Source organism: Typha angustifolia, chromosome 1 (assembly GCF_048772165.1).
Source record: "Typha angustifolia cultivar Huaian chromosome 1, ASM4877216v1, whole genome shotgun sequence".
Classification (NCBI taxonomy): domain Eukaryota; kingdom Viridiplantae; phylum Streptophyta; class Magnoliopsida; order Poales; family Typhaceae; genus Typha; species Typha angustifolia.
In genome coordinates, this window is record NC_133239.1 from 3,320,100 (window position 1) to 3,347,434 (window position 27,335).

The 27,335-nt window shown below is 37.6% G+C and overlaps 5 protein-coding genes and 1 long non-coding RNA gene across 8 annotated transcripts; 3 read left to right on the plus strand and 3 right to left on the minus strand.

The window, feature by feature from the left end:
• Positions 1-179: 179 nt before the first annotated feature.
• On the minus strand, positions 180-4,976 carry LOC140766453 (uncharacterized). Of its 2 annotated transcripts, XR_012105446.1 has the most exons (4): positions 3,054-4,976; positions 2,835-2,952; positions 1,349-2,711; positions 180-1,130 (listed from the first exon to the last, which is right to left on the minus strand). It is a non-coding gene; the product is annotated as an uncharacterized lncRNA (long non-coding RNA). The 2 variants fall into 2 exon arrangements; XR_012105445.1 differs by having other exon boundaries at positions 181-1,130; positions 2,835-4,975.
• Positions 4,977-5,699: 723 nt separating this feature from the next.
• Positions 5,700-11,377, minus strand: LOC140763781 (uncharacterized). 2 transcript variants are annotated; one of them, XM_073102140.1, is made up of 6 exons: positions 11,196-11,377; positions 9,603-10,038; positions 8,184-8,494; positions 8,040-8,093; positions 6,802-7,232; positions 5,700-6,266 (listed from the first exon to the last, which is right to left on the minus strand). In XM_073102140.1, exons 2-6 carry the CDS (start codon positions 9,992-9,994, stop codon positions 5,928-5,930), a joined length of 1,527 nt encoding a protein of 508 aa, XP_072958241.1. In that variant the 5' UTR covers positions 9,995-10,038; positions 11,196-11,377; the 3' UTR covers positions 5,700-5,927. The 2 variants fall into 2 exon arrangements, with proteins under 2 accessions (XP_072958241.1, XP_072958236.1); XM_073102135.1 differs by having other exon boundaries at positions 6,802-7,235.
• A 1,770-nt stretch (positions 11,378-13,147) lies between these two features.
• LOC140764842 (zinc-finger homeodomain protein 4-like) lies at positions 13,148-13,922 on the minus strand. Its single transcript, XM_073103649.1, has one exon. It carries the CDS (start codon positions 13,863-13,865, stop codon positions 13,308-13,310), a length of 558 nt encoding a protein of 185 aa, XP_072959750.1. The 5' UTR covers positions 13,866-13,922; the 3' UTR covers positions 13,148-13,307.
• Positions 13,923-18,876: 4,954 nt separating this feature from the next.
• Positions 18,877-20,531, plus strand: LOC140761307 (putative 12-oxophytodienoate reductase 5). The gene is made up of 4 exons (XM_073098583.1): positions 18,877-19,028; positions 19,131-19,402; positions 19,502-19,675; positions 19,760-20,531. The coding sequence occupies exons 1-4, from the start codon at positions 18,883-18,885 to the stop codon at positions 20,350-20,352; spliced, it is 1,185 nt and encodes a 394-aa protein (XP_072954684.1). The 5' UTR covers positions 18,877-18,882; the 3' UTR covers positions 20,353-20,531.
• Positions 20,532-21,562: 1,031 nt separating this feature from the next.
• Positions 21,563-23,364, plus strand: LOC140762014 (putative 12-oxophytodienoate reductase 5). Its single transcript, XM_073099613.1, has 4 exons — positions 21,563-21,764; positions 21,867-22,138; positions 22,238-22,411; positions 22,496-23,364. The coding sequence occupies exons 1-4, from the start codon at positions 21,619-21,621 to the stop codon at positions 23,086-23,088; spliced, it is 1,185 nt and encodes a 394-aa protein (XP_072955714.1). The 5' UTR covers positions 21,563-21,618; the 3' UTR covers positions 23,089-23,364.
• A 1,006-nt stretch (positions 23,365-24,370) lies between these two features.
• On the plus strand, positions 24,371-27,014 carry LOC140765952 (ras-related protein RABA2a-like). The gene is made up of 2 exons (XM_073105302.1): positions 24,371-24,590; positions 26,340-27,014. Exons 1-2 carry the CDS (start codon positions 24,426-24,428, stop codon positions 26,832-26,834), a joined length of 660 nt encoding a protein of 219 aa, XP_072961403.1. The 5' UTR covers positions 24,371-24,425; the 3' UTR covers positions 26,835-27,014.
• The last annotated feature ends 321 nt before the right edge of the window (positions 27,015-27,335 follow it).

A 27,335-nucleotide genomic window follows, 5' to 3' on the forward strand; every position in this document is an offset into this window, starting at 1 on the left:
CATTTACCCTCTATCAGCTTAAGCTTTTAAGAGTATAAACTATTATTTTAAGCAAGTAAGAATGCTTCATATGGTATCAGGACTATAAAATATCAACCGTATACTAAGAAAAAGAGGCCACACTAGATGCACAGTATCTGAAAATCTCACATTTAAATTCAATTGCCAGAACCAACATTGCCAGTCCTGGTAAGTATTACACTGCATTTCAGCATGATTACAATCCTAAATTAATTTTGCAGGACTTCTCTCGGTTGATGACTTATCAGCTCATCAGAATCACTTGGCACAGTCATCGTTTGGGTGCCCGGTAAGGAAGGCATCATACAACAGTTAACAAGGTCAATTCTCAGCTATTTCAAGTGCTAAATAATGATGGAACAGTTCTGACACTAGTACTACTGTCCTTATATTTCATTTGTGTCAACTGGCATACTTGACCTTTGATAAAACCACAAATAAGAGACTTGCAGATTTTTATATCTAACAGAGGTGTCAAAATATCTAGGCTCTTTGCACTTTAAGCATTGAACCTTTGGAATACCTGGAAAATTGACACTTATACCCAGTTCTGAAGTAATAGAGCTACAGGTTAGGCAATTTGTCCTGTGAAGTATGGAAGCAAAGGCAGCCAAACTACTCGAGACCATATTGGCAAACGATATAATAACTCCAATACAAAAGCCACTGGAGAAACTACAGTTATACTCAATATAACAAGTAATCTAACAGATTTTTTCTGTTCTAAGTTATATTGCCTTCAATATCAACAGACAACAGCTTTGGTCAAAACGTCCCAAGACTGAAAGAATTTAAGATTCTCTTGATAAACCACGACGTCTCAATCTAACCAAATGACTGACGCAGCTGATGCACGAGCCAGATCAACATCCTCGTGTTACTTCCAACACATGGTTGGATACATTGCAGCTTACCTCTGAACTCATCTGTTTCTTCTTTTCCTTCTCCTTCAGATGCCATTCATAGATTGGAGTAAAATCACAGAGCTCAAATTTCTTAATAACATGGTTCTTACCAAGAATCTGTCTCCAATCATTCATGAAGTTCTCAATAAATATTGGCTTGGTTGCATAGTCTGTGTCTTTCATTACTGCAAACATTGTCGTAACCTGCAATTTGACATTCTTCAGAACAAAAGGAAAAAAAGAGATTGCAAACAGTCTGTACTGGTATTTGACTACTAAAAAAATTAAGGACAACCTCCTCAAATGTCAAAAGAATTAAAGATTAAAAGCACGAGCACTGATGTCATCAAACAAACGAATGAAAAAAGCAAGACAAATAGTCCCTCTTTAAGCAACACATGATAAAGAGCTCTCATAATCACCTCTTCTTGTTCTGGAGTTAAATCAACTGGCTGTCCATTGTAAAGCCTTTTAACCCCATGGGATTTATATGGAGGAGGAAAGATAACACCATTGTGTTCCAAAGTAGTCCATTTCTGCCCTCCACCAGATCCAGGAGGAATCTTTAATGACTTTGTGAATGTAGACTTCATTGATTTCTTCATTTTGCTATCTTTCTTGAACGATGAATTGGTTTTCTTAATCTCCTTCTTTATCGATGCTTTACTCTCTGAAGACAAAAATGCTTGTTCATCCTTTGAGCGATTGGTATGTGGTCAAGACCATCTGTTCTAGATTCTTTTTTTACCAAAACTATATGCTTGACCTTTACAGGAGCAGAAGCATCTGAAACTTTAGCCTTCTTAACTGAGGAATCAGCCGAATTATTAATCAGCCGAATTATTAATATCACAAAGGGACCTCTTGTTTAAACCTTTCTGAAATCTCGAGTTACTACTCATTTCCTTCTTCACTGAGGCTTTTGGTATGATATCTAAGGCCAAAAAATTTTCTTTGGACTCTGAATTCTTTGCAGATGCACCACTAGTAGACTTGAGATGAAACCTACTGAGAAGAGGCTTATTATCTTCTGAATCATCAGAATATTCCTTGCTACTAGCATTTATCTTCTGTGATGAAGATGTTGGTTGTGTGTAGGAAGGAAGCACTTTTGGCACATGCAAGGAACTACCTTTCTCCACTGTACCTGAAGTAAATCTCGCTCTCAATGGTATATCATCATCAGAATTATCAGAAAATTCGTTTTTGACAGATGGTTCATCCAAACTCATCTTATCCACACTGTGGGCAGCCAATTTGTGCTCCACAAATTGTTCATCCACTTGTCCCCCTTCCACAGAATTGCTTCTTTGAACTGCCACTGAAGTTGGATTAAGTCTATGACTTAATGGTTTGTCATCATCTGAATCATCAGCTTCAGCATAAGACCTTTATAAAGGTGTCTTCACCATATTAGTAGTCATATGTTCATGCTTTGATGAATGATTTGACAGATTAGGTGCTGAAGGCTGAGAAATTGCATTAGCTGAACGGAGCTTGTCATTTGATATCCTTGAGGTAGCAATCGCCTTATTATTGTGCAAGCTTGGACTCTCACTGTTAGAAAAACTTCGATCAGATCTAATCCTTTCTGAGGATGCATCATGTACTTGAGATGCTGGCTTCTGTGAAACAGATTTCAATTGTCCATGCTTGGATGAATTTGCTCTTCTAAAGATAATAGGCCCATCATCATCTTCACCATTATCATAAAGAACTGGATTAACACAACCATCGACAGCCATTATTCTCTTGAGTATCAGTCAAGTGAAGATTAGGTTCCACCTGAAAAATATCAGTTAAGCATGCAGATGTGAAGACAAGACACCAAGTAGATTGTCTCTTTAACATTTAATGCTACTTGAAATAGAGAAGATGCTTGCAAGAAATTAATTGTTAATTTTTGACCTTATGAAACAGAAGATACAACTCAGGTCATGAAGTGGTTCCATTTCCAACAACTATAAAACCAATCTTGCGCTTACAATAACTTGATAAGCAATGAAGCCATAATAGCTTGGAGAAGCTGTAAGGAAATAATTACTGTTCAATTTTCACATTGCAAAAGCCCAACTACTTACAACACCGAGTAAGTTATGAAGCACACCAGATACAAGTACCTATTACCTAACTTTGTTTCAAGTTTCACTGAACCAGAGACACGCCATGGCACAAGAACGTGCCAGCTAGCCCATTATCACAGCTTGTGCCATTTGACAAGGTGTGAGAACTCCACAAACTCCTCTATCCCCTTTCATGCATCAGCACATATCATACATTGGCACAACACGAGTTCGCACATTCACACTGTGCCAATTGTCAGCTTAATCCTTATTTTCAAGTAAATAATTAGGAATCCAATGTTATAAGATATCTAAATTATAGAGGCCAATATTTCTATATTTAGAGCTTAACCAAATAGTTATAGCTTATTTTGCATTCAAAGTATTAGATTAACCAACTAAGAGAAATTTGGAAATATAAAAAAAAATGAATATTTGCTTGATGAACTAAGTCAGAAGAATCGTCTTCCAGGCAAGGGAAATTGAAACATTATATAGATTCTGGACAGCACCTGTAGGTATCAAGATTAATTTCTTCTAGAAGAAGACTACACCGAATCAAGATATTGAGCATGCTTCTTCATTCAACATAATACCAGCATAAAGCCTTTCATTCTTTGCTTCTAAGAAAAGTTCAAGTTCTGAAAAGTGGAAATTGCTTTTATTTCAAAAGAAAAGAAAATTGCAAATATATGCAATAAGAGATTAGTTAGTTAAAATCTCAATGGTCAATCATCTTCAATTTTAAGTAAACTAAATGTTACAGTCAGAAAACATTCCTTATAGCAGAAAAGGTTGATAAATTTCAAATATATATAACAATCATTTAAAATTCAGCAAAGCAAGAAGCTATCATAAGTCAAAATTCAGAATAAATATATTAATGTGAAGAGAAAGCTATTTGCATCAAATACTGTAGGATTCTCTATCCATACAACAAAGATATCTACACGTTTTAGAAAACCCACAAACGTGATCCAACATTGAAGCAAATTCATACATTAATTTAAAAAAAGAAAAAAAGATCATGCTCGTAAAATTTTAATAGTGTAAGACCTTATTTATCCCTCCAAATACCCTCAAATATCCTGCATTACTAAAGCTTGAAAAATTGAAGGAATCGTTGAATAAATAGGCCTTCCTCAAAATGATTTAAGCTTCAGAGAGAAATTTAAGTTCCGTTTCAAACTAAATTTTGGTTCCAAAGAGCTGCATTGGTTCCTCTTCTCTCCCCAACCGCTACCTACCTCCTCAAACCTCTTTCACCCTCCAAAGTCCAAACCATAGACTCCATTTCTACCATAGTAGCTGATTATATTCACTTGCTTAGTTATATAGCTCGTCTCTTTCTTTATTGAACTAACCCGCCCTTTGAGTACTTGTAACATAATACATGGCTAAAAAGACATTTCAATACTTTGATCATAAGATGATTAAAAATTTTAAATAAAAACGTTTCGGTACATGTTTCTCCATATCAATCACATAATGGAATGTGTCATGTCACAGTTATACATCTTGTACTTCCATTCGTGTGTCATATCTTCAGTTATCTTCTTTCTAGGAAAAATCTTTTTACTACAATTACGAGTCCTACGAAATTTTGAAACAATTATTCAAAGAAAACCTCTATCATCAGCTAACAAAACCGCAATAAATAAATAAATAAAAGAAGGGCCGATTACTTTTGTGACATTAGTGAGGTCTCTCCTCGATTACTTCACCTGCGACCAAGAATGAATCACAAAAAGAAAAGATCGAGACTGATTAGTGAATTGATCAGCAATCAAAACAGAAAGAGAGAGAAAGAAAGAGAGGATTCCGCCACCGCTGCAGAGGATTTTAGAGAGGAACGAAAAGGGTAGGGAGAGACACACACACCAGAAGCGCCAAAACTACGAGTTCGGCTGCGGCGGCGGCGGCGGGAAGAAGGCAAAGAGGAGGAAGAAGAAGAGGAGGAGAAGATGGAGATGGAGATGGCCTTCTCCCTTACGTTTTCCTCATTCTGCAAGCACTGCTCCTCCATTCCATATCGGATTCGGGTCGGAGACCACCGCGTAGAGTTACTGTCCGAGTCATCCGACCCGATAACTGGTTGGGATTTGGGAATTGGGATTAACCGATTAAAGACAACCAATCTAGGTTATAATTGGTGAAGTGATATAAAATTTAAATATTCTTCATATTAAAAATAATTAATCAAATTGCCACAAGTAATTAGCATCAATTAACTCGGGTTTGGAATTGGCCGTGGAGAATAAAAGATCTTTCTGACACGTTGTCTGAGCCTTTTTGTTAGATCAAATTGCCAAAGTAATTAGCATCCTCTGCTTGTGATTAATGAATTCAGACCTCTCCTATATTCACTCAGGAATTTTATTAGCCATAAGAAAAGATAGAAGGATAAAAAGGAAAATCCAGTCTAAGCTTAGAATGAGAGATAGATTAAAGCACTAGAACAACTTATGGAATCAAATCAAATTGGTTAGCAGCATCCAGTATGTTTGGTCCCTTCAACAAAGAATAAAGAATGGATTAGATTGGCACACAGCCAGAGCCTGAGACACATCAGAGTACAAACATGTTGAGATTGTTGTAAAGTCTCTTAATCATTGAGTGAAGAAGTAACTCTCACTTGGCAATCATATAACTTAAAGATGCTACTTACCATGATGAATAAATTGATTCAGAAATACATGAATGTCAGAATATATAGCTAAAACTTTAAGCAAAAGGATTCATTGGACTTTGAATTCCAAAACATGGATATTTAGTGTTAGCTAATCCTCACATTGTATTTAAAAGAAGTTTAATTTACAGACTATCAGTACTGATAAGCACTAAATGCAGGAAGATAAAAGAGAAGCAACAGAGATAACTCTACTTGATTACAGAACTACAGGCCTGATTACCAAGGCAACCTCACAAGCTGTACAGGCTAACTTGCCCTCTCAGATTGCATTCGCTTCCTAATCCTTTCACTCCGCCAATTACTCACTGCAGCAACTGAACTCCCTCGTCGCCGCCTCTTTGGTTTCCGGCCTCTGCGTTTTCCAGAGTAGCAGGGCTTCAGTACTTTTCGTTGTGCCACGGCAGTCTTCTCGCTTTCTGGACTTGGTTCTTGCAGCGCAACTGTAGGGGCAGTGCTCTCCTCCTCAGAGGGGGAGTCAGCTTCTTGCTTTACCAACTCCTTCGGTTGCTCTCTTGGTCGACTGACCTCAAAATTCTGATACTCATCCCCAGCTACTTGATTATCTATCAGGATATCATCAGCATTCTACAAGAAGAGAGGAAATTCTGTCAGCTTGCAAAACCCAATATTATTTTTTCTTTCTTTCTTTTCTGATGAAAAATGAAGTGCTGGTTAAATTTCTTGAAATTTTATATTTATATATATTGCTAAGAAAAAATGAGGGTTAATTCAAAGATCATCGATCTATCTTAAATAGCTGACCAAAAATACTAACTAAAAGAGTTTTGATTTCTGGTACATAAGATCTTAAGCACCTAGAGGTGTGAAACACCATTACAAGTTAATACTTTGAGGCTTCAGTAGCAACTGATTCAGCCAACTGGAATGTACATTTAACGATAATTCCTTTATTAGTATCATATTGATCACTTGACCAAGCTATGCATGACTCACGATTAAGTCATTTCATAAGTGAAATTTAAAGGTATCCTTCAAGCAGGCACCTTATGTAACTTCCCAATATGGTTTCCCATATAATCCAAAAGATTGACAGCAATTTCTTGTTATTTTAAAGATGACAAAATCATAATTATCAAGCAAAAGAGATAAAAAGCCTTACTTCCTTGCACAAGTCTCCAATCTGATGTGAAGACAGGGGATTGTCAGCAGGAAACAACACACCCATCGTGCTTTCAATTATATCCAGATCAGCTGCGTCTCCATAACTTGAAACGGCACTTTCAGGCATGACAACATCTTCCATCTCATAATCAGATAAGTTGTGAGGTGGACTACGTGGTGTTCCAACTGGCATTGCATCTCCATTCTTTCCAGGAGAGTAACTAGCACTTTGAGCATAGTTGGTCATCATATTTCCCACAAAAGATGTCTCCCCAGCCTTTTTGCATATAGCCTTGCTGAGATCATCTCTCAGTTTTAGTACTCGGGATTGAACAGCTTCAATGTTCAAAAGAATTTGCTCCAAAGAATTTTCACCTCCCTTGGGGCCAAGCAACCAATCAGTATCATCATGACCTTTCATGCCTTCATCTACTGCACAATGGACAATGAAATAAGAAACAGAGATGCTCAACATCAGGAAAAGATACATAAGTCATTCTTCAAAGTCATACATATTTTTTTGGAAAAAGGGGATCAGTGAAATAAGACCAGTGATCTATATTTGCTCACTATTTATCCAATTTGTCATTTTCTAACCCCAAACTCACTTACCAACTTTCACAAGATGAAACAGAAACTTGTACTTCATCTTTCAGAAAACCACAACCATATTATATCTCAAAGAATAAACTCACAATTACACTAAATAGCAAGTACATTTCAACAGTTAGTTATATCTAAGACATTCAGCATCATCAACTTGTTGATTTTTATGGAGGAAGCTATATATAATGTGTTTGATCATTATACCTTACTATTGTCAGTATAAATTTATCAAATAATTGTTTGGCTATTCCATCAATCACAGAATGAACACAAAGTAACTCTAATAACAATGGTAAGCAAAATCATTTTTAATGAAGTATTGTTCAACTTATGGAAAAACTAAATGTCAAGTAAAAGATATTCACAATAAAGTACCCTGAGTACCCTGAGGAGTAAATTATCTTTGATAAGAAAAGTTCACATTACTAAATTAGTTTTCAATTTGCATGAAGTACTAGTTAGGAACATAAAAGTTAATAAATGGTAACCGAATAGGTTGTATCTTAAAAAAAATAATGAAATTTCATCAATAGATATGGAATATGAATTCTGTTTTTAACCTGTGTGCCATCAAAACCAAGTAGATAGAGAAACAAAACTTTCAGCAAGAAGTTAAACCATAAAAGATACCTAGATCACAGTAATCATCAACCGAATGGCCATCTGTTTCAGTTCTCTTATTTTCTGCAGATGTTGGCAAAGAGAATTTATCAATATGTAATTTGGGCACCTAAAGGACACAATAAGACATGTACAAAAGAAAAGTAATGGCACCATAATAAGAGAATATGTTGTGGTTTGACATGTATGATGATGGATCAACTATGTCTTCATATCTCTTTCTCTTTCTCCTCTTCATGGCATTCTTTCTGCGACTTTGACAAGACAGAGGCACTGATCTAGATACAGAACCATCCAATTCAATTATTTTTGACTGCAACTCCTTTTCATGTTTTAATAAACCAAGTTGCCTATCATATTTTGATGCTTGAGATTGTAATTCCTTCATCCGCAACTCCAGCCATTGGCACCTCCACATTAGCGGGCTGATAAACTTTCTCCAATGAGCAGTCACCTTTTTCTTCCTGAAACACAACTTTTTAATCCTTTTAACCATTTACATACATTAATTCTCTGAGAGATTAAAGAGGGGAAAACAAATGTGCAAACAAATTTGCCTAGTACCACAACAAAAGTTCAAGACTAAAATTATGTCAAGACATTAGTTCTTCAAACTATTTTCACCAAGGCTAAACTAATAATCCACAATTATCTAAGATCATGAAAAGAGCTGCATCCAACAACTTGCAAAAAAAATGATAAAACCTTAAAGAAGCACACAAGGAAGCATGAATAGACAAGACTAATGGAGTAAGAAAACACTAAAGTACAAATATAGTAAGGAAATTTGAAGCTTGTTTTGCTAGTCAATATCCAACAATGGAGATAAATTGTCTTTAAGATTCTAATCTATCATAATATCATTAAAAAAATTTAGTAATGTAAGTAATCCAAGAGGTTAAAGACCATTGTTACATAGCCAATGTATGAGTGAAAAGCCAAAAAGATAACTAAATCCAGGGACTTTGAAATATGCAAGCCAAATTTGAACTGTTCTAGATACTCCTAGTCAACAATTTCCATAAACATACAAACAAAAACGAAAAAGATATCATTCTTTGAGTTTTAAAGCACCATAGATTAATTGCCAAAAAATAACTAACATCACCTGGGTAAAGGTGAAAACCGCCTAACATATTAGTTTCACCGATTAAAAGATTCAAAACCAGCCTCAATTTTGAGCAAAAGCGCCACCGAAATTTATTTGATGAAATTAGAATTGAAATTTACAATGCTACATCCATCTCACAAGTGAAAACCATACCAAAAGAATCCAATGATACAATGTTTCTAGTATATCCATAGGAGATGGTAAACTACCAACCATATATCCACATCATTATACATGCTCAGTATAATATACATAGCTAGTCAACAATTCTAATTATATGACCCTAAATTTTATTCATTACAGGTGAACTAAGGTTCTAATCTTTCTCTCCTTTATAATAAAAATACGTCAACTAGAACATGTTGCTGAAATGATGTGCTGATAATTGAACAGCAACACAAACTAATAGTTTCAAAAACTAAAAGGAGAAAGTGTTATCTAGATTGTCAAAAGAGCATTACTTGAACATCCTAGTGAGCCCATTGGAAACAGGAGCATCCTCATTTGTAGCACCAAAAGGTGAGTCCACTTCTATGTCGCTATGGTCCGGCTTCAGCTCAACATCTGATCCAGAACAAGTATCTCCAAAAGAGCTGGAGTGCTCTGTGGCATCAGGGTCTTCAGCTTTCACCAATTCAACAGCAACATCACCAGTGCAGTCAAGAATATCTACCTCCTTATCCATTACTCCACCCTGGGCATGAAACACGCTGTCCTCACAGTTATTCTTGCACATCAATGCTGCATCTCTCGCTTCAAACGGATCCCTACATGCCTCCTCAGTTTCAGATTTAACTATGATATTTGGCTTCCTTTCTTTGTCAACACTGTCTAAGGTCTGCGCAGGTACCATCCTGCCCAAGACTCAACCAGACCGAATTCTTGGGCTTCCCAAACCTGTATATTAAAACAATGACATTAATCAATTGAATGCACATTCAATTCATTAAAGATTTGGAAACTAACAATACATCCATCAAGTACAGACTGAGTCAATCATCAAATTCCGCAAGGATTTGATTGGAAAGACAGAATTCACATCAAAAGCAAAAACCCTAAAAACTCATAAACCCTAAATATATCAGCTTGCCTAGAAAAAGATGGTCTTTCCACCAAGAACCACAACCAAATCTGCAACAAGATCCAATAATCACAATAGATGTCAGTTCCACATGACGAGAGAGGAGTTGCGTGATGTTGAGTTGGTTGAATGGTGAGAGAGCAAGGGAGAATGAGGAAGGAAAGAGGGGACTTGGTCTGGTCAGCTGTGAGATGTCAAATTGTTGAGAGTCTAGAGGAAACCCTAAAGGACTTAATCAAATCCCAGTTCAATTGAGCTCCAGCTTCTCAATCTTACAATTTTTGCAAGAAAATTAAGCAAATTTTAGCAAAAATTCTTGGATTTCACCAACTACTCACAAAAAATTCAGAAACAAATCAAGTAGCAAATCTTTGTAGCCAAAAAAATCAATCAACATCATAAGCAAAACCCTAAAACACTCAACTTTCCTGGGAAAAGATAGTCTTCTTTCTAAAAGTAATAATGGAATCTGTCGAAGAACTTGAACCCTAAAAACTCTTAGGTAGAAGAAGATGCGGATAGAGATTCACCTACGACTCTTTCCTAAAGGGTGATTTCTATTCTGCCATCCTTTATGTAATCTCGGGCGTCTGCAGGTTGCAACTAATGATTTATAGGCTGAAAGAAATCATGTTCTGCTATGTTTATCCCAATCTGGTCTAGAAGAAGAAGAGAAAAAGGAACATAAAATAAATTCGATTCCGTTAATCACAGCATCTCACTGAAATATGTCGCTGAACTTAAAATCTAGAAATTAAAGGTTCCTAACCTTTATAGGAGACCCATATTGTTCTTAACAATTTTGACATAAAACAATAATAAAGATCTGAAAATACATCATCACTCAAAATTGACATAGTAAACCTGAAACAAATGATGGCACTATGGCATTTCAAGATGAAAACTTCCCTAAGCTGCAAGCTGAAGAAGAAAGGACCAAGAGAGCAGGGGGCAAACATGTTCGCCTAAATACCTCTCAGAATTAGACGATACTGATCCCCTCCCCGTCGGCGGCGAAGAGAGGGGAGGAGGAGGACGGGCACGGTGGACTAGAACGAGAGGTCGCCGGCGAAGAGGGAGAGAAACGCAGGTGGTGGATGAAGGAGAGATGGGAGATGTAGGGTTTCTTGCCACGAAGAGGAGGCTCGGTGACTGGACGAGGATGACGTTAGGCTAAGGGTTAGTGGATCCGGTTACTCTAAGTTTAGGCTGTAAACGGGTCGGATTAATCCGACCCGACCCGAAATCGTATCCCGCCGGATTGGATACAGGTGCCAATTTGCTACCCGTTTCGAAATCGGATTCTGATTCGGATTCGGATTCGGTTTTATATAAGTTAGTCGGATCTGGACATTCGGATATCCATTTACCTGAAGTATTTAATGCCCCTGTCATATTTGGCTTAACATCTTCTAATGGGTATGATTAAGGTAACTCCTACATTATAAAGATTAGCAATTATAAAGTACTTTTCTCAAGCACTGTACACTATAATAGATATTGCCTAGAATGATCTCAGTGCATTCTATTTCAGCAACCAAACATTAGAGCATATCTTCCACAAGCTTTTGAATCGTTCTCAGGAGTGACAAATACAAGAATCTAAGATCATATATATATGAAAGAATCTATGATCCAATAACATAGCAAAGGCCTCATTGGCTGCATTGCCTGTCTTCTGGTTCGCAATCCGCCGGCCGACATGAATATTGATGCGGTTGCCCGCGAAATTCCTTATAATGAACTGGCCAAAGAGTTCAACAGGAGGATCAATGAAACAGTAGCTCAGCTCAGGGAGTCTCTTCCCCTTCCCCTTGCATCAGTTACACTAGTTGACATCTACTCTGCCTGCTATAGAAGAGAGTATGTGAAATGTAATTAGGAGGTTTGAATCAGTTGGGAGGGTTTGAATCCTAAATTTATAAAAACATAGGTATGCGAAATGTAATTATAGATTTTTTTTTATTTTTTTCATATCTAGCAATTAGATGCTATGTTGTAATGTGATCACAGCATCCTTTTTCATCTTTTACTTCTCTCTTGTCTAAGGATGAGTGGATATAATAGTTGTATATTTTCAGTTTCAGATTTTGAATAGACTCTAGCTTAGGTCTTTTTTCCTCACTTTTTCTTCATAAAAGGAACAGAGCATAGTACTTAGGGTTTAGGATGCATGTGGCTCTCTGTTTGCATGGTTGCATAGTACTATGAGGTCATTGATCACTCAACTCAAACTTTGCAGTCCACCTGTATTGACCAGAGCAAATATATAAATAAATATTTAGTAATATATAGTCTAGTAATATATATATGGACCAAACTTTGCCTCTGTTGTAAATGTCATTAAATGTACTTCTTCCTTGATTCTTACAAGGCATTTGAACAGAGGCCCACTACCAACTTGACTGTTAGGAGGAGCAAACCCTAGAGGTTGATAGGGTGTTTGTGTACAAGGAGATATTGCAATGGCCTAATCCTTATGGCCCACATCCTTATCTATCAAAGAAATAAATGAAACATAGCACCATATATATATATATATATATATATATATAAGTAAATTCTAAGGATGTTGTTTTCATGACTTGAATTCAAAGAAATATAGGAGATTTGTTAAAAGAACAATCCAAAAGTCATAGCAACAGCTTTTCCACTAATGAAGGTTATAATATTTTCCTTCTTTGTTATCTCCAAGGGGAACAAATATTGCTTGGTGGGTTGGCTGCTTTGATTCACTATTTTTATTTCCCTCTCAATAGTGAACATCTTATGCTCAAAAACCTGCAGGATTGCAAGCTTTGCATACCAGCAACAACAGCAGCATCACATGCCTTCTCCTAACAACTAGTCATGATAAGAATTAGAGACATGGATTGCAGATTACTCATCCTCTATTTGACAACCTTTGTTGTTTCGTTCTCCAAATTTATAATCTTGGCTTTCATCACTAGCAAATACCATTGCAAAAGAGATAGAGAACAACAGTAGAACCTTGACACCTTAAAATAGACATAACATATTGATCAAATGAGAGATAGAGAAAGAAGAGAATCTAAAGACTGATGCAATACTACCGAGAATGCTACTAAATCTGAAGGGAGCTCTTCTTAGCCAAGTTATTCTTGTTATTATGCATCCAAACCTTGAGCACCCTCCTCCTCACCCCGATCTCCTTGCAGAACTGCTGCACCACACCATCCTCCTCCCTCTGAATCCTCCACCCAACCTTCTCAGCAAAGCCCAGCATCTTCTCCTTCTGCTCGGCTGTGAATTTGGTCCTGTACCTTCTCTTGATCACCATGGGAGGAGGCCTTGCCATGGCCATGTGGTCATATGGCCTTTGGATGAGGCCAAGGGAGCCTGAGATCAAGAGACCCTTTTGGTAGAAGAGGTCACAAGAGAGGGGCTCACCTTCTACCTCCTTTCTATGGAAGTTTCTGTGGCAGTTGCAAGCAGAGCACTTCAAGGCCTCCATTGTTCCTTCTTCACCACCTGGCATGAACTCGCCACATCCATCAGTGGCAGCTCCACCAATGGAGGCTGCATGGTTCTTGAGGCACTCCCTGTACTTGATCACTCCTTCTTTCTTGCTGCTGAGGTAGCCATGGCTCTGCATCTCTCCTCCATGATCAGAACAATCCATTCTCTTTCAAAAGGAAAGAGAGGTATTGTGGAGTTGTTATTGTAGGAGTCTTTGTTATCTATGGACTAGTTCTTATGCTCTTTTAAGTGTGAAGAAAGCAACAATTATTTTGAACAGTGGATAGGACTAAAAGTACAACAGAAGGGAGCCAGAGCAGAGTCATGTGATAAGCTGGGAGTGACGGGGGTCAAGAAGCAATGCGGAATGCTGGAAAACAACCTAAGACTAAACAAATTCAACTTTCTTTGTTAACAGAGAGAGATTAGTATCTGAGAGAGCCCTGACTAAGTATTCGGTTGAGAGTGTTGTGACTGTCAGGAACTTAAAACTTATATAGCAATAGTCAAAAAATTAAAAGCATTGTGTAAGATATGGAGGTACCACCATTAGCATAAATTATTGGGGGTTCTATTTTTCTATAGTAGAGATCATGCGATAGAATTTCTATGTGGATATCATATGAGCATGATTTGGGTTTGTTATGGTCTATATTATTTTTTTCATAATTTGCCTAGTATTTTAATTTATGCATTGATGAGGGATGTTTTCTTTGTGCAGCTTATAATTAGTCTAAGAATTTAAACTTTATAAATAAATAAATAAATCTAAAGTTTCTAGGAGACACAATATATATAGAGAGAGATGTGTAATAAGAAAAAAGAAAGAAAAAAGAATGGGGTGTTTGCTTTGCTTGCAGTATCAGGAATCAAACTTATATCATGAAATGTTCACATAGAATATGAAATGAAGCACAGAATGCCAGCAAAAAGCACTTCATACTTGGAAGAAGATAATATGAAATCCTGGAATTACTTTCAAGAAAGAGAAGGATATGAAATTTTCTTCATGAAATTTGTTATAGAGCGGTTACTTCTCTATCCTTTTTGTCACTTTTCAACACAGATGTTGTATTCATGACCTAAATTTGCAGCAGAGAGAATGGCACAAAAAATTATTGCCATATAACAAATCTCATCATACATCACATCCCTTGCTTCCAAAACATACTTCACCTTCTTCTTCTTCACCGGGTCAAGTGCAAATCTCATGCTATAATGTCAAAACTTTCTTCACACCCATGCAACTTCCTTTTTAATTTACCTCCTTTTCATCCTCTGATATGGGGGCAGTAACAGTCTTGTTTTCTTGGAAAGTAATCTTCCAAACACTCATTCCTCAGAGGAGACAACTCTTGAATTCATTTACGCTCATGATTCATAGTACTGGGCCTTGTTGAGCTGTCACAGAAGTCTTTCAGAGTAAGCTTCATGATTTATATTGTACATGAACTGGTCATGAGTCTTCTTGCACAGTTCCACTAACCTGTGAAGGTGATGCATAATTTGTTCACTTGCACTTGGGCTGGAGCATGGGTAGCTTACTAACTCGGCCTGCCAAACATTTTCGATCGATTGATCAAGCTTAATGGCAATAAATTTTTTGATTCAGTAGGATTTTAGCCTGGCCTACTCGTACCATTATACTTTTAGCAGCTCAGTAGTTCAGCATCGAGCCTCTCCAACCAAAAAGATCTAGCTTGAAATTAGACCCAACCAAAAGCCACCTCAATCCCAATCCTAGACTCAAGATTAAAAGACCAAGAGTGCTCTTAGGCAATGCTTAGCAAAGATTGGAAAGTTTGTATCCGTCTTGACTTTGTCCTGAAGCTCCCAAAGCCAAGGGTTCTCTACTTTACGGTCCGGCCCATCCAATGGACAAATATTATTATGTTAGTCCTTACAATGTGGAATGTTTAGATGAAGTCTTTTGCTCAAAGCCTCACTTTATTTCGTCGAACACCTTCTCCACAACTCTCAGAAGCCTACACCAAATCCAAGCTCAGATACGCACCAACCTAAGCCTCTAACCTACCGCGTCCTCTACGAGTTCATCTCTTCCTGTTTTTTCTCCGGTGACCTCTCCTAAGCCTCCCTTCTCCAGTTTTTTTTGCTAACTAAGGTTGTTAAACTTTTACTCATGCGATTGCTTGACTGTCGCAGAAGCTATTTGGTGAAATGCTTGATAGGAATGTGACTGCCCACAATGCATTGACTGCTGTGCTGAACAGTCATAGACAAGTGGACGAAGCATGGCTCTAAGCATGGAGAAAAACTTCACCCCATGCTTGAGAAGAGCTCGGTTTCATGGAATACGATGATCGTTGGGTACTTGCATCATCATAGGGAGTTTGGCACTGTGCTCAAGTGATGTAGATGGAGAATGTGAAGCCTTCTGAGGTAACCATGGTTAGCCTGCTCACTGCTTGCATCCAGACTCATCTTTTGAAGATTGATGTCATCTTGGGCAATGCTTTAGAACCAAAGATTGAACGATATGATTGCATGATAGACCTTCTTGGCCGCACTAGGCATCTCGAAGAAGCATTAAATCTTACAGAGACAATGCCAACACCATTAGTGCTCGGGTATCAACCACTTACACATTTTGTTCTTGGTGACATAAAAGATGAAGAGGGCTTGGGGGGTATTAAAATGCTGAGCTCATCTAAGTATACTTACCGCTCAGGACCGGCTACTTCTCGTGTGTGGCTGACCAGCGACATCACGCCAGCACAATCTACTACCATGTACTTAGTCCCGGGTTTTTAGCCAAAGTGGACCTCCCCACAAACTTAATTATAAAAATAACCCACCCTCAGAAATTAATACTAAAGGCAATTTGTATTTAACACCCTAACTTTTAACCTATTTTTGGTTTAAACCCTCCTTTTCAATATTTACAAATTAGACTATAGTAACAAGGTTAAAGAAAAAACCCTCTAACCTGAGCTATAGGAGTCTCTTGCGTAAAGGAGAATAAGTAATCTTATACCATAAAAGAAAGAAGAAAAAAAAATAGTAAAGGCATTTTAGTCTAATTTATTTATTTATTTATTTATTATTATTATTTACCTTGGAGTTTATTGCTTGGGGAAAATTAATTTTGTCGCCTAAGAGAAAGGAAATTAAATACAATTTAGTTATTTCATGTCCCAATGGAGGTATTCTTCACACATATTTGATAAAATATAAAACTCAAAGCGTAAATATCAAAAATAGAGTTTGTAAACAACAAATAGGTTAAAATATCAGGTGTTAATTGCAAACTGCCATCTTATAATCCCCCAAAAAAATTTAAACACAAAACAGCCTTAATTTCCACTGAAAATATACAGAGGAAAAAAGAAGAAAAGATTATTATTTAGTTTATATTTATCTGATAATTTATCCGAGAAAAATTAGAAAAAAAAAAGTTCAAAATTGAAAACAAAAAAAAAGAAATCAAATTAATTATTTTTTAATATGTTTTTAGATTTGCACGTGCTTTTAAGATAAATTACTGATGACCTGAGCAGTGACGTGAGGCAGCTCGACAATAACAACTTTTAATTAAACAACTCCATGGCCCCTCCAAATAAGAAAGGTATTCACCCTTGCTCTTCTCATTAAATATCCGAAATGCCCCTCCCGTAATTCCCAATCTCTCCCCGTGGCTATCGCATCGGATGGCTCCTGATCGCTTTATTCGTAGCAGGTAATTTCGTAACTTTATACTGACTAAAATAAAGGATACGAAAAAGGAAAGAAGCGAAAACTTGGTTATGTTCAATGTACCAACGTCCTTGCGTAGAAAATAATGAGAGATATATTTATTAAAAACTCCCTGTGCTTTATCTTTATTAGAGCATCTACGACTGATCAGCACGAGCTCGGTGCACACCAATGCACGAGCTCCATATTTATTAAAATAATAATATAATATATATTTATATTAGTTATTTTAAATTAGTTAATAAGTCATTTTAGTGTTATTATTTTTTAATAAAAAATATATGGTTAGGAAACTCTCATCGAAATCTTTAAAATAAGACTAATATCTAATAGTTTCTGAAATAATTTTAAATTACTAATTTTTTAATTAAATGCATAGAACATATATTACACAAAATAAACATCGAAATAATTATTACATTTCATTAACTAAAAATATCAAAATTATATTACATAAAATAAGTAAAAATTATATTTTATAATAAAAATAATAGATATTTAATAGTCTCCTAAGTCATCTTCATAACTACTAGTTCCGTAGCCACTGATTTCGATTTCGTAATCACTCTTTCTTGACTGTATCCACCTTCTCTATATTGATGTAATTTTTATTTGATATATTTCATATCTGATATATTTTAATATTTAATATTTATATTAAAAAATAATTTTGAGTAATTAAATTTTAGGACACATTAATTTTAAATAATAATAAATATATTTATTTTATAAATAAAAAATTTAAATTTAAATTAACTTAAAAATAATTTAATATTAAAATCATTTTAAAGGTCTCGATGAGACCTTTCCAATGGTACTATTTTTATTAAAAAACGATTAGTAAAACTAATTATATACTCGGTTTAATTAACTAGATTATTTAATAAAAGATACAGATAAAATTAAAATGATTGAATGCAATAATTAACGGGCAAATTTGAAATTTTTAAAAAGCTTAAAACAAAATAAAGTCGAGCTCTATTTCTTTTGTGGGGCTCCAAATTTGAAGTTAGCAATAGAACCCGATTAGAGCACCACTGGTCTCCAAATTCTTACTCTTACTACTAAAAAACACTCATTAGCTTTTATTGGATATCATACATTTTAAGATCAAAATTAAAAAGGAATCAATTTTTTATGTTTAAATGAGAAGTGTTTTATTTTTAGAAGTATTTTTGAATGATAATAAATGCAAAATCTTGGATCCTTTTCATAAAATTTCCAAAAATAGAAGAAGTTAAACCCGATTTTGAGAAAGTGTTAGTTCAAACTCTCTCTCCGCATCCCAACGACGTTTCACTGACCATGTAAATGCCGTTTCCTCGTGTTGAACTTAGTAACCCAAAAATTGACCCAAAACGCAGAGCCATAGCCGTCGGGCTACGTAAGCACGAGACTTTTTTGTCCATTGACCGTCGCCTATTCCGATTCATTGGCAGCTAAAATGGCGACTTTGATCTCTATAAATGGAACGCATCCTTCCCTTCTGTTTTTTGTCAAAGAAACCCACTCATCCCGTGATCACTTTCTTGCTGGTTTTTGTAGATCGAAAGATGGAAGCAGTTCCTCTTCTGACTCCATACAAGCTGGGCAAATTTGATCTCTCCCACAGGTCAGTAATCTCAAATCAACATCATTCTTGTATCAGGGCTTTCATTATATCCAGTTCGTGTAGTTAGTTGTTGATCCAAAAGATCCCAATTTTTCTGCTCAGGGTTGTTCTGGCACCATTGACGAGATCGAGATCCTACGGCAATGTCCCACAGCCGCATGCCATCTTGTATTACTCTCAGAGGGCCAGCAAGGGAGGCCTTCTGATAACGGAAGCCACGGGGGTCTCGGACACTGCTCAGGGCTACCCAGACACTCCTGGGATATGGACCAAGGAGCAAGTGGAGGCCTGGAAGCCAATCGTGGACGCCGTGCATAACAGGGGTGCAACTTTCTTCTGCCAACTCTGGCATGTTGGAAGGTCATCTACCTATCGTACGTACCACTACCCTTCCTTTCTTCTAATTGGCATCTATATATATATAGGCAAATCCTTACCTACTTGAACCAATGCTTGTATCTTTTTTTATACAGAATACCAGCCTAATGGACAAGCACCCATCTCAAGCACAGACAAGCAACTGAAGCCTCAGCAGATGCACGATGGAAGTAGCCAGGAGTATTCTCCCCCTCGCAGGCTGCGAACCGACGAGATCCCGCAAATTGTTGGCGATTTCAGACTCGCCGCAAGAAATGCTATCGAAGCAGGTAATTAATAGGGAAATTCGAATTTAAGACACTCTTGTGCACAATCTTGCTAAGTCTCTCATGCACCCGGTGTCTCTGTTGCAGGCTTCGACGGAATCGAAATCCACGGCGCGCACGGCTACCTTATCGAGCAGTTCATGAAGGACAGCGTCAACGACCGCACCGACGAGTACGGCGGAAGCCTCGAGAACCGCTGCCGCTTCGCGCTGGAGGTGGTTCAGGCGATCGTCGACGAGATCGGAGCCGACAGAGTCGGCATCAGGCTGTCGCCCTTTGCCGACTACAAGGAGTGCTACGACTCAGACCCCCAGGGTCTTGGGCTGTACATGGTCCAAGCAATGAACAAGCTCAAGGTCCTGTACTGCCACGTAATCGAGCCGCGGATGGCGATCGTCGACGGCCGGCGGCAGATCCCCCACCGGCTGCTCCCATTGAGGAAGGCCTTCAATGGCACGTTCATCGCCGCAGGAGGCTACGACCGCGAGGAAGGGAACAAGGTTGTGAGCGAAGGATACACGGATCTCATAGCGTTCGGACGGTTGTTCTTGGCGAATCCCGACCTGCCCAAGAGATTTGAGCTGAATGCTCCTCTGAACAAGTATAATCGGTCCACATTCTACACTTCGGACCCTGTTGTCGGGTACACAGACTACCCATTTCTTGGCCCTTCTACTTAGAATATATGTGCGTCATTCCAGGAAGGTAGATTTCAACGAAGTCACTGTCTTTCTTTCTTTCAAATAAAAAATTAATAAAATAAAATAAAATAAGTATTTTGGTGTGTAAACAAATTTATTTTCTTATTTCAATTTTTACGACCAAAATTTAAAATGAAATAAGTAGTTTCTTCTTCTTCCTTTTAGCAATCAAATACTCTTTTAAGTTGTGAGACAGCTGCTTCTTTTAAGTTATGAGACAACTGCTTCTTGTTCTTGGATTAAATGATTAATGTAGTGAATAAAAGATTGGGCATTTCGTGTTAATTCTAATCTTAGTGCCATTGAGCCTTTGGGATGTATTCTAAGCATCTCCAAAGCTAGCTCCATATTGGGCTCCAAATATAGAGCCTGCACTCCAACATACCGGGCTCCATATATATTAAAATAATAATATAATATATATTATTATATTAGCTATTTTAAATTACTTAATTAATCATCTTAGTATTATTATTTTTTAATAAAAAATATATGATTAGAAAACTCTCATCAAGATCTTTAAAATAAGACTAATATTTAGTAGTTTCAGAAGTAATTTTAAATTACTAATTTTTAATTAAATACATTAAAATTATATTATATGAAATAAATATCGAAATAAGCATTACATGTCAGTAACTACTCAGACTTATTTTAAAAGTCTCGATGAAACCTTTCCAATAATACTATTTTTGTTAAAAACTGATTAGTAAAACTAATTATATACTCAGTTTAACTAACTAGATTATTTAATAAAAGATACGAATAAAATTAAAATTATTGAATGTAATAATTATCGGATAAATTTAAATTTTTTAAAAAACTTAAAACAAAATAAAGTCGGGTTTCATTATTTTTTTGATGGGGCTACAAATTTGTTTGGTCTGACTACTGAAAAACACTCGTTAGCTTTTCTTAATGATCAGATATCATACATTTATTTTTAGAAGTATTTTTGAAGGATAATAAATGCAAAATCTTGGATGTTTTTCATAAAATTTCCAAAAAAAGAAGTTAAACCCGATTTCGAGAAAGAGTAAGTTCAAACTCTCTCTCCGAATCCCAACGACGTTTCACTGACCATGTAAATGCCGTTTCCTCCTGTTGATCTTAGTAAAACCCAAAACTTGACCCAAAACGCAGAGCCATAGCCGTCGGGCTACGTAAGCATGAGACTTTTTTGTCCATTGACCGTCGCTTATTCCGATTCATTGGCAGCTAAAATGGCGACTTTGATCTCTATAAATGGAACGCATCCTTCCCTTCTGTTTTTTGTCAAAGAAACCCACTCATCCCGTGATCACTTTCTTGCTGGTTTTTGTAGATCGAAAGATGGAAGCAGTTCCTCTTCTGACTCCATACAAGCTGGGCAAATTTGATCTCTCCCACAGGTCAGTAATCTCAAATCAATATCATTCTTGTATCAGGGCTTTCATTATATCCAGTTCGTGTAGTTAGTTGTTGATCCAAAAGATCCCAAATTTTCTGCTCAGGGTTGTTCTGGCACCATTGACGAGATCGAGATCCTACGGCAATGTCCCACAGCCGCATGCCATCTTGTATTACTCTCAGAGGGCCAGCAAGGGAGGCCTTCTGATAGCCGAAGCCACCGGGGTCTCGGACACTGCTCAGGGCTACCCAGACACTCCTGGGATATGGACCAAGGAGCAAGCGGAGGCCTGGAAGCCAATCGTGGACGCCGTGCATAACAGGGGTGCAACTTTCTTCTGCCAACTCTGGCATGCTGGAAGGTTATCTACCTATCGTACGTACCATTACCCTTCCTTTCTTCTAATTGGCATCTATATATATATAGGCAAATCCTTACCTACTTGAACCAATGCTTGTATCTTTTTTTATACAGAATACCAGCCTAATGGACAAGCACCCATCTCAAGCACAGACAAGCAACTGAAGCCTCAGCAGATGCACGATGGAAGTAGCCAGGAGTATTCTCCCCCTCGCAGGCTGCGAACCGACGAGATCCCGCAAATTGTCGGCGATTTCAGACTCGCCGCAAGAAATGCTATCGAAGCAGGTAATTAATAGGGAAATTCGAATTTAAGACACTCTTGTGCACAATCTCGCTAAGTCTCCCATGCACCCGGTGTCTCTGTCGCAGGCTTCGACGGAATCGAAATCCACGGCGCGCACGGCTACCTTATCGAGCAGTTCATGAAGGACAGCGTCAACGACCGCACCGACGAGTACGGCGGCAGCCTCGAGAACCGCTGCCGCTTCGCGCTGGAGGTGGTTCAGGCGATCGTCGACGAGATCGGAGCCGACAGAGTCGGCATCAGGCTGTCGCCCTTTGCCGACGACATGGAGTGCTACGACTCAGACCCCCAGGCTCTTGGGCTGTACGTGGTCCAAGCAATGAACAAGCTCAAGGTCCTGTACTGCCACGTAGTCGAGCCGCGGATGGCGATCGTCGACGGCCGGCGGCAGATCCCCCACCGGCTGCTCCCATTGAGGAAGGCCTTCAATGGCACGTTCATCGCCGCAGGAGGCTACGACCGCGAGGAAGGGAACAAGGTTGTGAGCGAAGGATACACGGATCTCATAGCGTTCGGACGGTTGTTCTTGGCGAATCCCGACCTGCCCAAGAGATTTGAGCTGAATGCTCCTCTGAACAAGTATAATCGGTCCACATTCTACACTTCGGACCCTGTTGTCGGGTACACAGACTACCCATTTCTTGGCCCTTCTACTTAGAATATATGTTCGTCATTCCTGGAAGGTAGATTTCAACGAAGTCACTGTCTTTCTTTCTTTCAAATAAAAAATTAATAAAATAAAATAAAATTAGTATTTTGGTATGTAAACAAATTTATTTTCTTATTTCAATTTTTACGACCAAAATTTAAAATGAAATAAGTAGTTTCTTCTTCTTCCTTTTAGCAATCAAATACTCTTTTAAGTTGTGAGACAGCTGCTTCTTTTAAGTTATGAGGCAGGTGCTTCTTGTTCTTGGATTAAATGATTAATGCAGTGAATAAAATATGGGCATTTCGTGTTAATTCTAATCCTAGTGCCATTGAGATGGTATAGAAAGTATGGAAATTGGATATATGTAGCAAGCATTCTCAATCGGTTCATTTGGCATGTATACCAATTTAAGATCTCTTATTTATGTGTGTAATACTTTAATTTTTTTTATTTTTTCCCCAAAAGCAAGTTATGGGCCCGATAAGAGCCAATCTTTCTAGGATAAAAAGATACTAAGTCTCTTATTAAATTTTAGCTAATAGATTAAGCTGTATAATTTAGACTTCAAATCATGTGCATCATCGAACTATTGTTTTGAATTAAGCACTATTGAGACATTGTTCCAAGCCATCGCGCTACCAAGCTACTTCTCTAAGTCTGAGCCATCACTAACTATCAAATAATTCTCTTCATAATAATTATTTGGAGTTAAAGTCGATCCAATAAACTTCTTGATTGTTTTAACCTTTAAATTTCAAAACTCATAAAGTTAACCAATAGTTAAATTTCGATCGGTTTAACAGTAAAAAGACACAAAAATGCTCTTATTATTTTTTTACATAATTATACAAAGTGTCCGTACAAAATAATAGGTTTTGATGAGTACGTACGTAAATATAATAGATATATGGGCATAAGCACAAATAGGTAGCTTTTGAAAATGTTAGATGATTATTGTATTAATAAAGAGGGAGACAAACATTAGTCAGAATATAAATATATTTGTCGGTAACATGCGTACTGTCTCCACCATAATATATAATATACAGTCCCCAATTATGCAAACATTATGCATCGTCTGATGATGGAGCTACAAAGGCTGGCATTAATATTAATTCCGTCAATTAAATCAAATTTAACCAACAAAATCTTATCAAGACAATAAAAAAGCCATTTTATATTGTATAAAATTATTTGAAATAAGTCCAAAAATGAAGCATAATTCGCAAGTTTAGTACTTGACGTTCCACTAAAATTTAGCTGTCGTCTTTTAACTATTAATAGTGAAGTGTGTGTCTGTGTGTGTGTGTGTTTGTGTGTGGGAGAGAGCGGCGAGTAGAAGAATGGCGAGGAGAGCGGATGAGGAGTACGACTACTTGTTCAAGGTGGTGTTGATCGGCGACTCCGGCGTGGGGAAATCCAACCTCCTCTCCCGCTTCACGCGCAACCAGTTCTGCCTCGAGTCCAAGTCCACCATCGGCGTCGAATTCGCCACCCGGACACTCCAAGTAACCCTCCCCTTCTTAGATCTACTGCTCTTCTTGATTGAATTCGGTCTTTTCCCGTCAAAATTGGTGATGGGCTTGTCTTGGATCTGCATTCTTTTGAACTCCCGATTGGATCATATGGGGTTTCCCACCCTAGGCTTGATAGATCTTGATCGGTTTCTTTGTTAACTTCCTAGATCTGTTTAGGTTTATTGTAGAAGGATGCTTGGTTTTTTCTTTCCTGCTTCTCAAATTAGTCTAGGGTGGATTCCAAGAATTTAGGATTGGTTTGAACAATTCGCTGACGACATAGTAGGGTTACAGACAAGCAATCTTAGATCTTTTGGACGTTAAAGAGCTGCGAACCAGAGCACAAGTAACAAGTTGAGATTTTCTGGATCGGGGATCCCTTTTCAAGAATCAAGACCAGATCTTTCACTAATCATGGTTCGGTGTCACAATCTAGAGATCCTAAACGTGTTGATTATTAGCGACCTCTTTTCAATTGGTGGGTGCTCCTCAGTCAATACCCACGGTTAGCATGTAATAGAGATCTTTTCGATTATGAAATTAATCAACAGCGTATGAACAATACAAGTTTATAGAGATGCACAAGAGATATTTTATCACACTGTTCTATCAAGGAGATTTTATTTGTATAATAAAATTAGGCTTATGACTAGATGACATCACTTAGTATGATGACAGAGCTTGGATGGGTGAACAATGCATTCCTACTGATCGACTAATCAAAATCATTTAATTGGGGTATCTTTTTTGGTTTTATTATGACCTAGTTATTCTAACTTATCTCATGAGGTAATGCATGAGGAGCACACAAGAAGGGTTTAATATGAAAGCAGCTGTCTATGTTCTGTTAATTATGATCCTTTCTCTAGGCTAGAGTCCTTGAACAACCCAATTATGGTAGTCTCCATTTTGTTGCATGTCAATGTTGGTGGTGTTGTCATTTGTCAATGAAAATTTTCTGGTTGTGGAAGTGTGCAAAATTTCTATTTAAATTTATGAGTTTGTAATAAATTGCTGAAATAATTCATGAGTTTAGGAATCACAGATTTCATAGGACACACCATTAACACAAATGAATGAATTGATTAAGCTTCTTTTTTGTTGATAAAATTGAAGATTTTGTTTTCTTTTTGTTTGCTATGTCTGATTGTTAGTAGGGGTGTAAATGAGCCGAGCCTGAGCTGAAGCCGGAACGCTCGGCTTCAGCTCAGGCTCGACTCGAAATTATTTTTGAGCCTAGTCATTTTATTTAGGCTTGGCTCCGAGCCCGAGCCTAAAATTGAGCCTACTTTTAAGCTGGCCAAACTGACTCAAGCCTAAAACTAGGTTATTTTTAACTTGAGCCTATTTTTAGATCAAAGATCTAATGGTTATGGATATGTATATATGAGCCGAGCCGGCTCAGCTTGAAATTCAATTCGATCCCACAAATTTATTTAGGCTCGGCTCAGTCCAAGCCAAAGCTGAGCCCAAGCTCGAGCAGCTCGTATATTTTGAGACCCCTTATTGTCACTAGGTGGTGGTTGGGATGTACACTATAAGAGTTACATAGTATGCCACATTAAAGCAGAAATTTAGATATACGCATTTATGTGTTGGATTTTATGCCCAATGCTATCCAACTGCATGTTGCCTTCTTGCTTGCAATCTATAATTTTGCTTTGAATTCCTCATTTCTAGAGTGGAACAGTGTAAAATTCTCTCTCTTGTCTTCTGTTATTCTCTATGTACCTCCTGAAGGTAGAGGGAAGGATAATAAAAGCACAAATATGGGATACTGCCGGCCAAGAGCGTTATAGGGCAATTACAAGTGCTTATTATCGTGGAGCTCTTGGAGCCATCCTAGTCTATGATGTAACCAAACCCACAACTTTTGAGAATGTCAGCCGCTGGCTCAAAGAGCTCCGCGACCATGGTGACTCTAATATAAGGATTATGCTTATCGGAAACAAGACCGACTTGAAGCACCTCTGTGCAGTTGCCTCGGAAGATGCACAGAGCTTTGCTGAGGCGGAAGGGTTGTCCTTCATTGAGACATCTGCCCTAGAGGCCACAAATGTGGAGAAGGCATTCCAGATGATCCTTGCGGAGATCTACCGAACCATCAGCAAGAAGACGATCTCCTCTCCAGATGACCCTGGGGCAGGACCTACTGGGGGGATCAAAGAAGGGAAGACCATTGTGGTGTCAGCATCAGAGCCTGACGGTACGAAGAAGCAGTGCTGCTCAACATAGTTGTGATTAGTAGCCACTATTCTTTCATTCTATCACAGAATGTAGATGGCGGGATTTATGCTTTTGTATTTCAATTTGTTGTCCTTATTGAGATCGGGTGCTTGCATTAGTCTTTCTCTAATTAACTGCTTTGGATCTTGTGAACTATATACTCATATAGAATCATGTTTTTTCAAAATATGAATGGAGGAAAGATCTTCAACAGAAATGGTGGGAAAAAAATGTGTAGTTTTCCAGTTGAGAGCTTTTTCGCATGGCGTCATTTGTCTACAGAAGCTAGAACTGACTCTCATTTTGAGTTTTTGTGCATATCCTTGTTCGAATGATATGTCCAAGTCTTTTCCCTGCAGAACTCAGATAGCTAATATGCTTTCTGATTGGACTAAATAACATGGTAAATGTTTAGACTGGTGAAACTCTCTTGTTCTTGCTATCAATTTGCGTGAAGCAAGCTGTTTTCTTGTTAGGTGTTCGAAGTATTTAGTTATAAAATGCAATCTA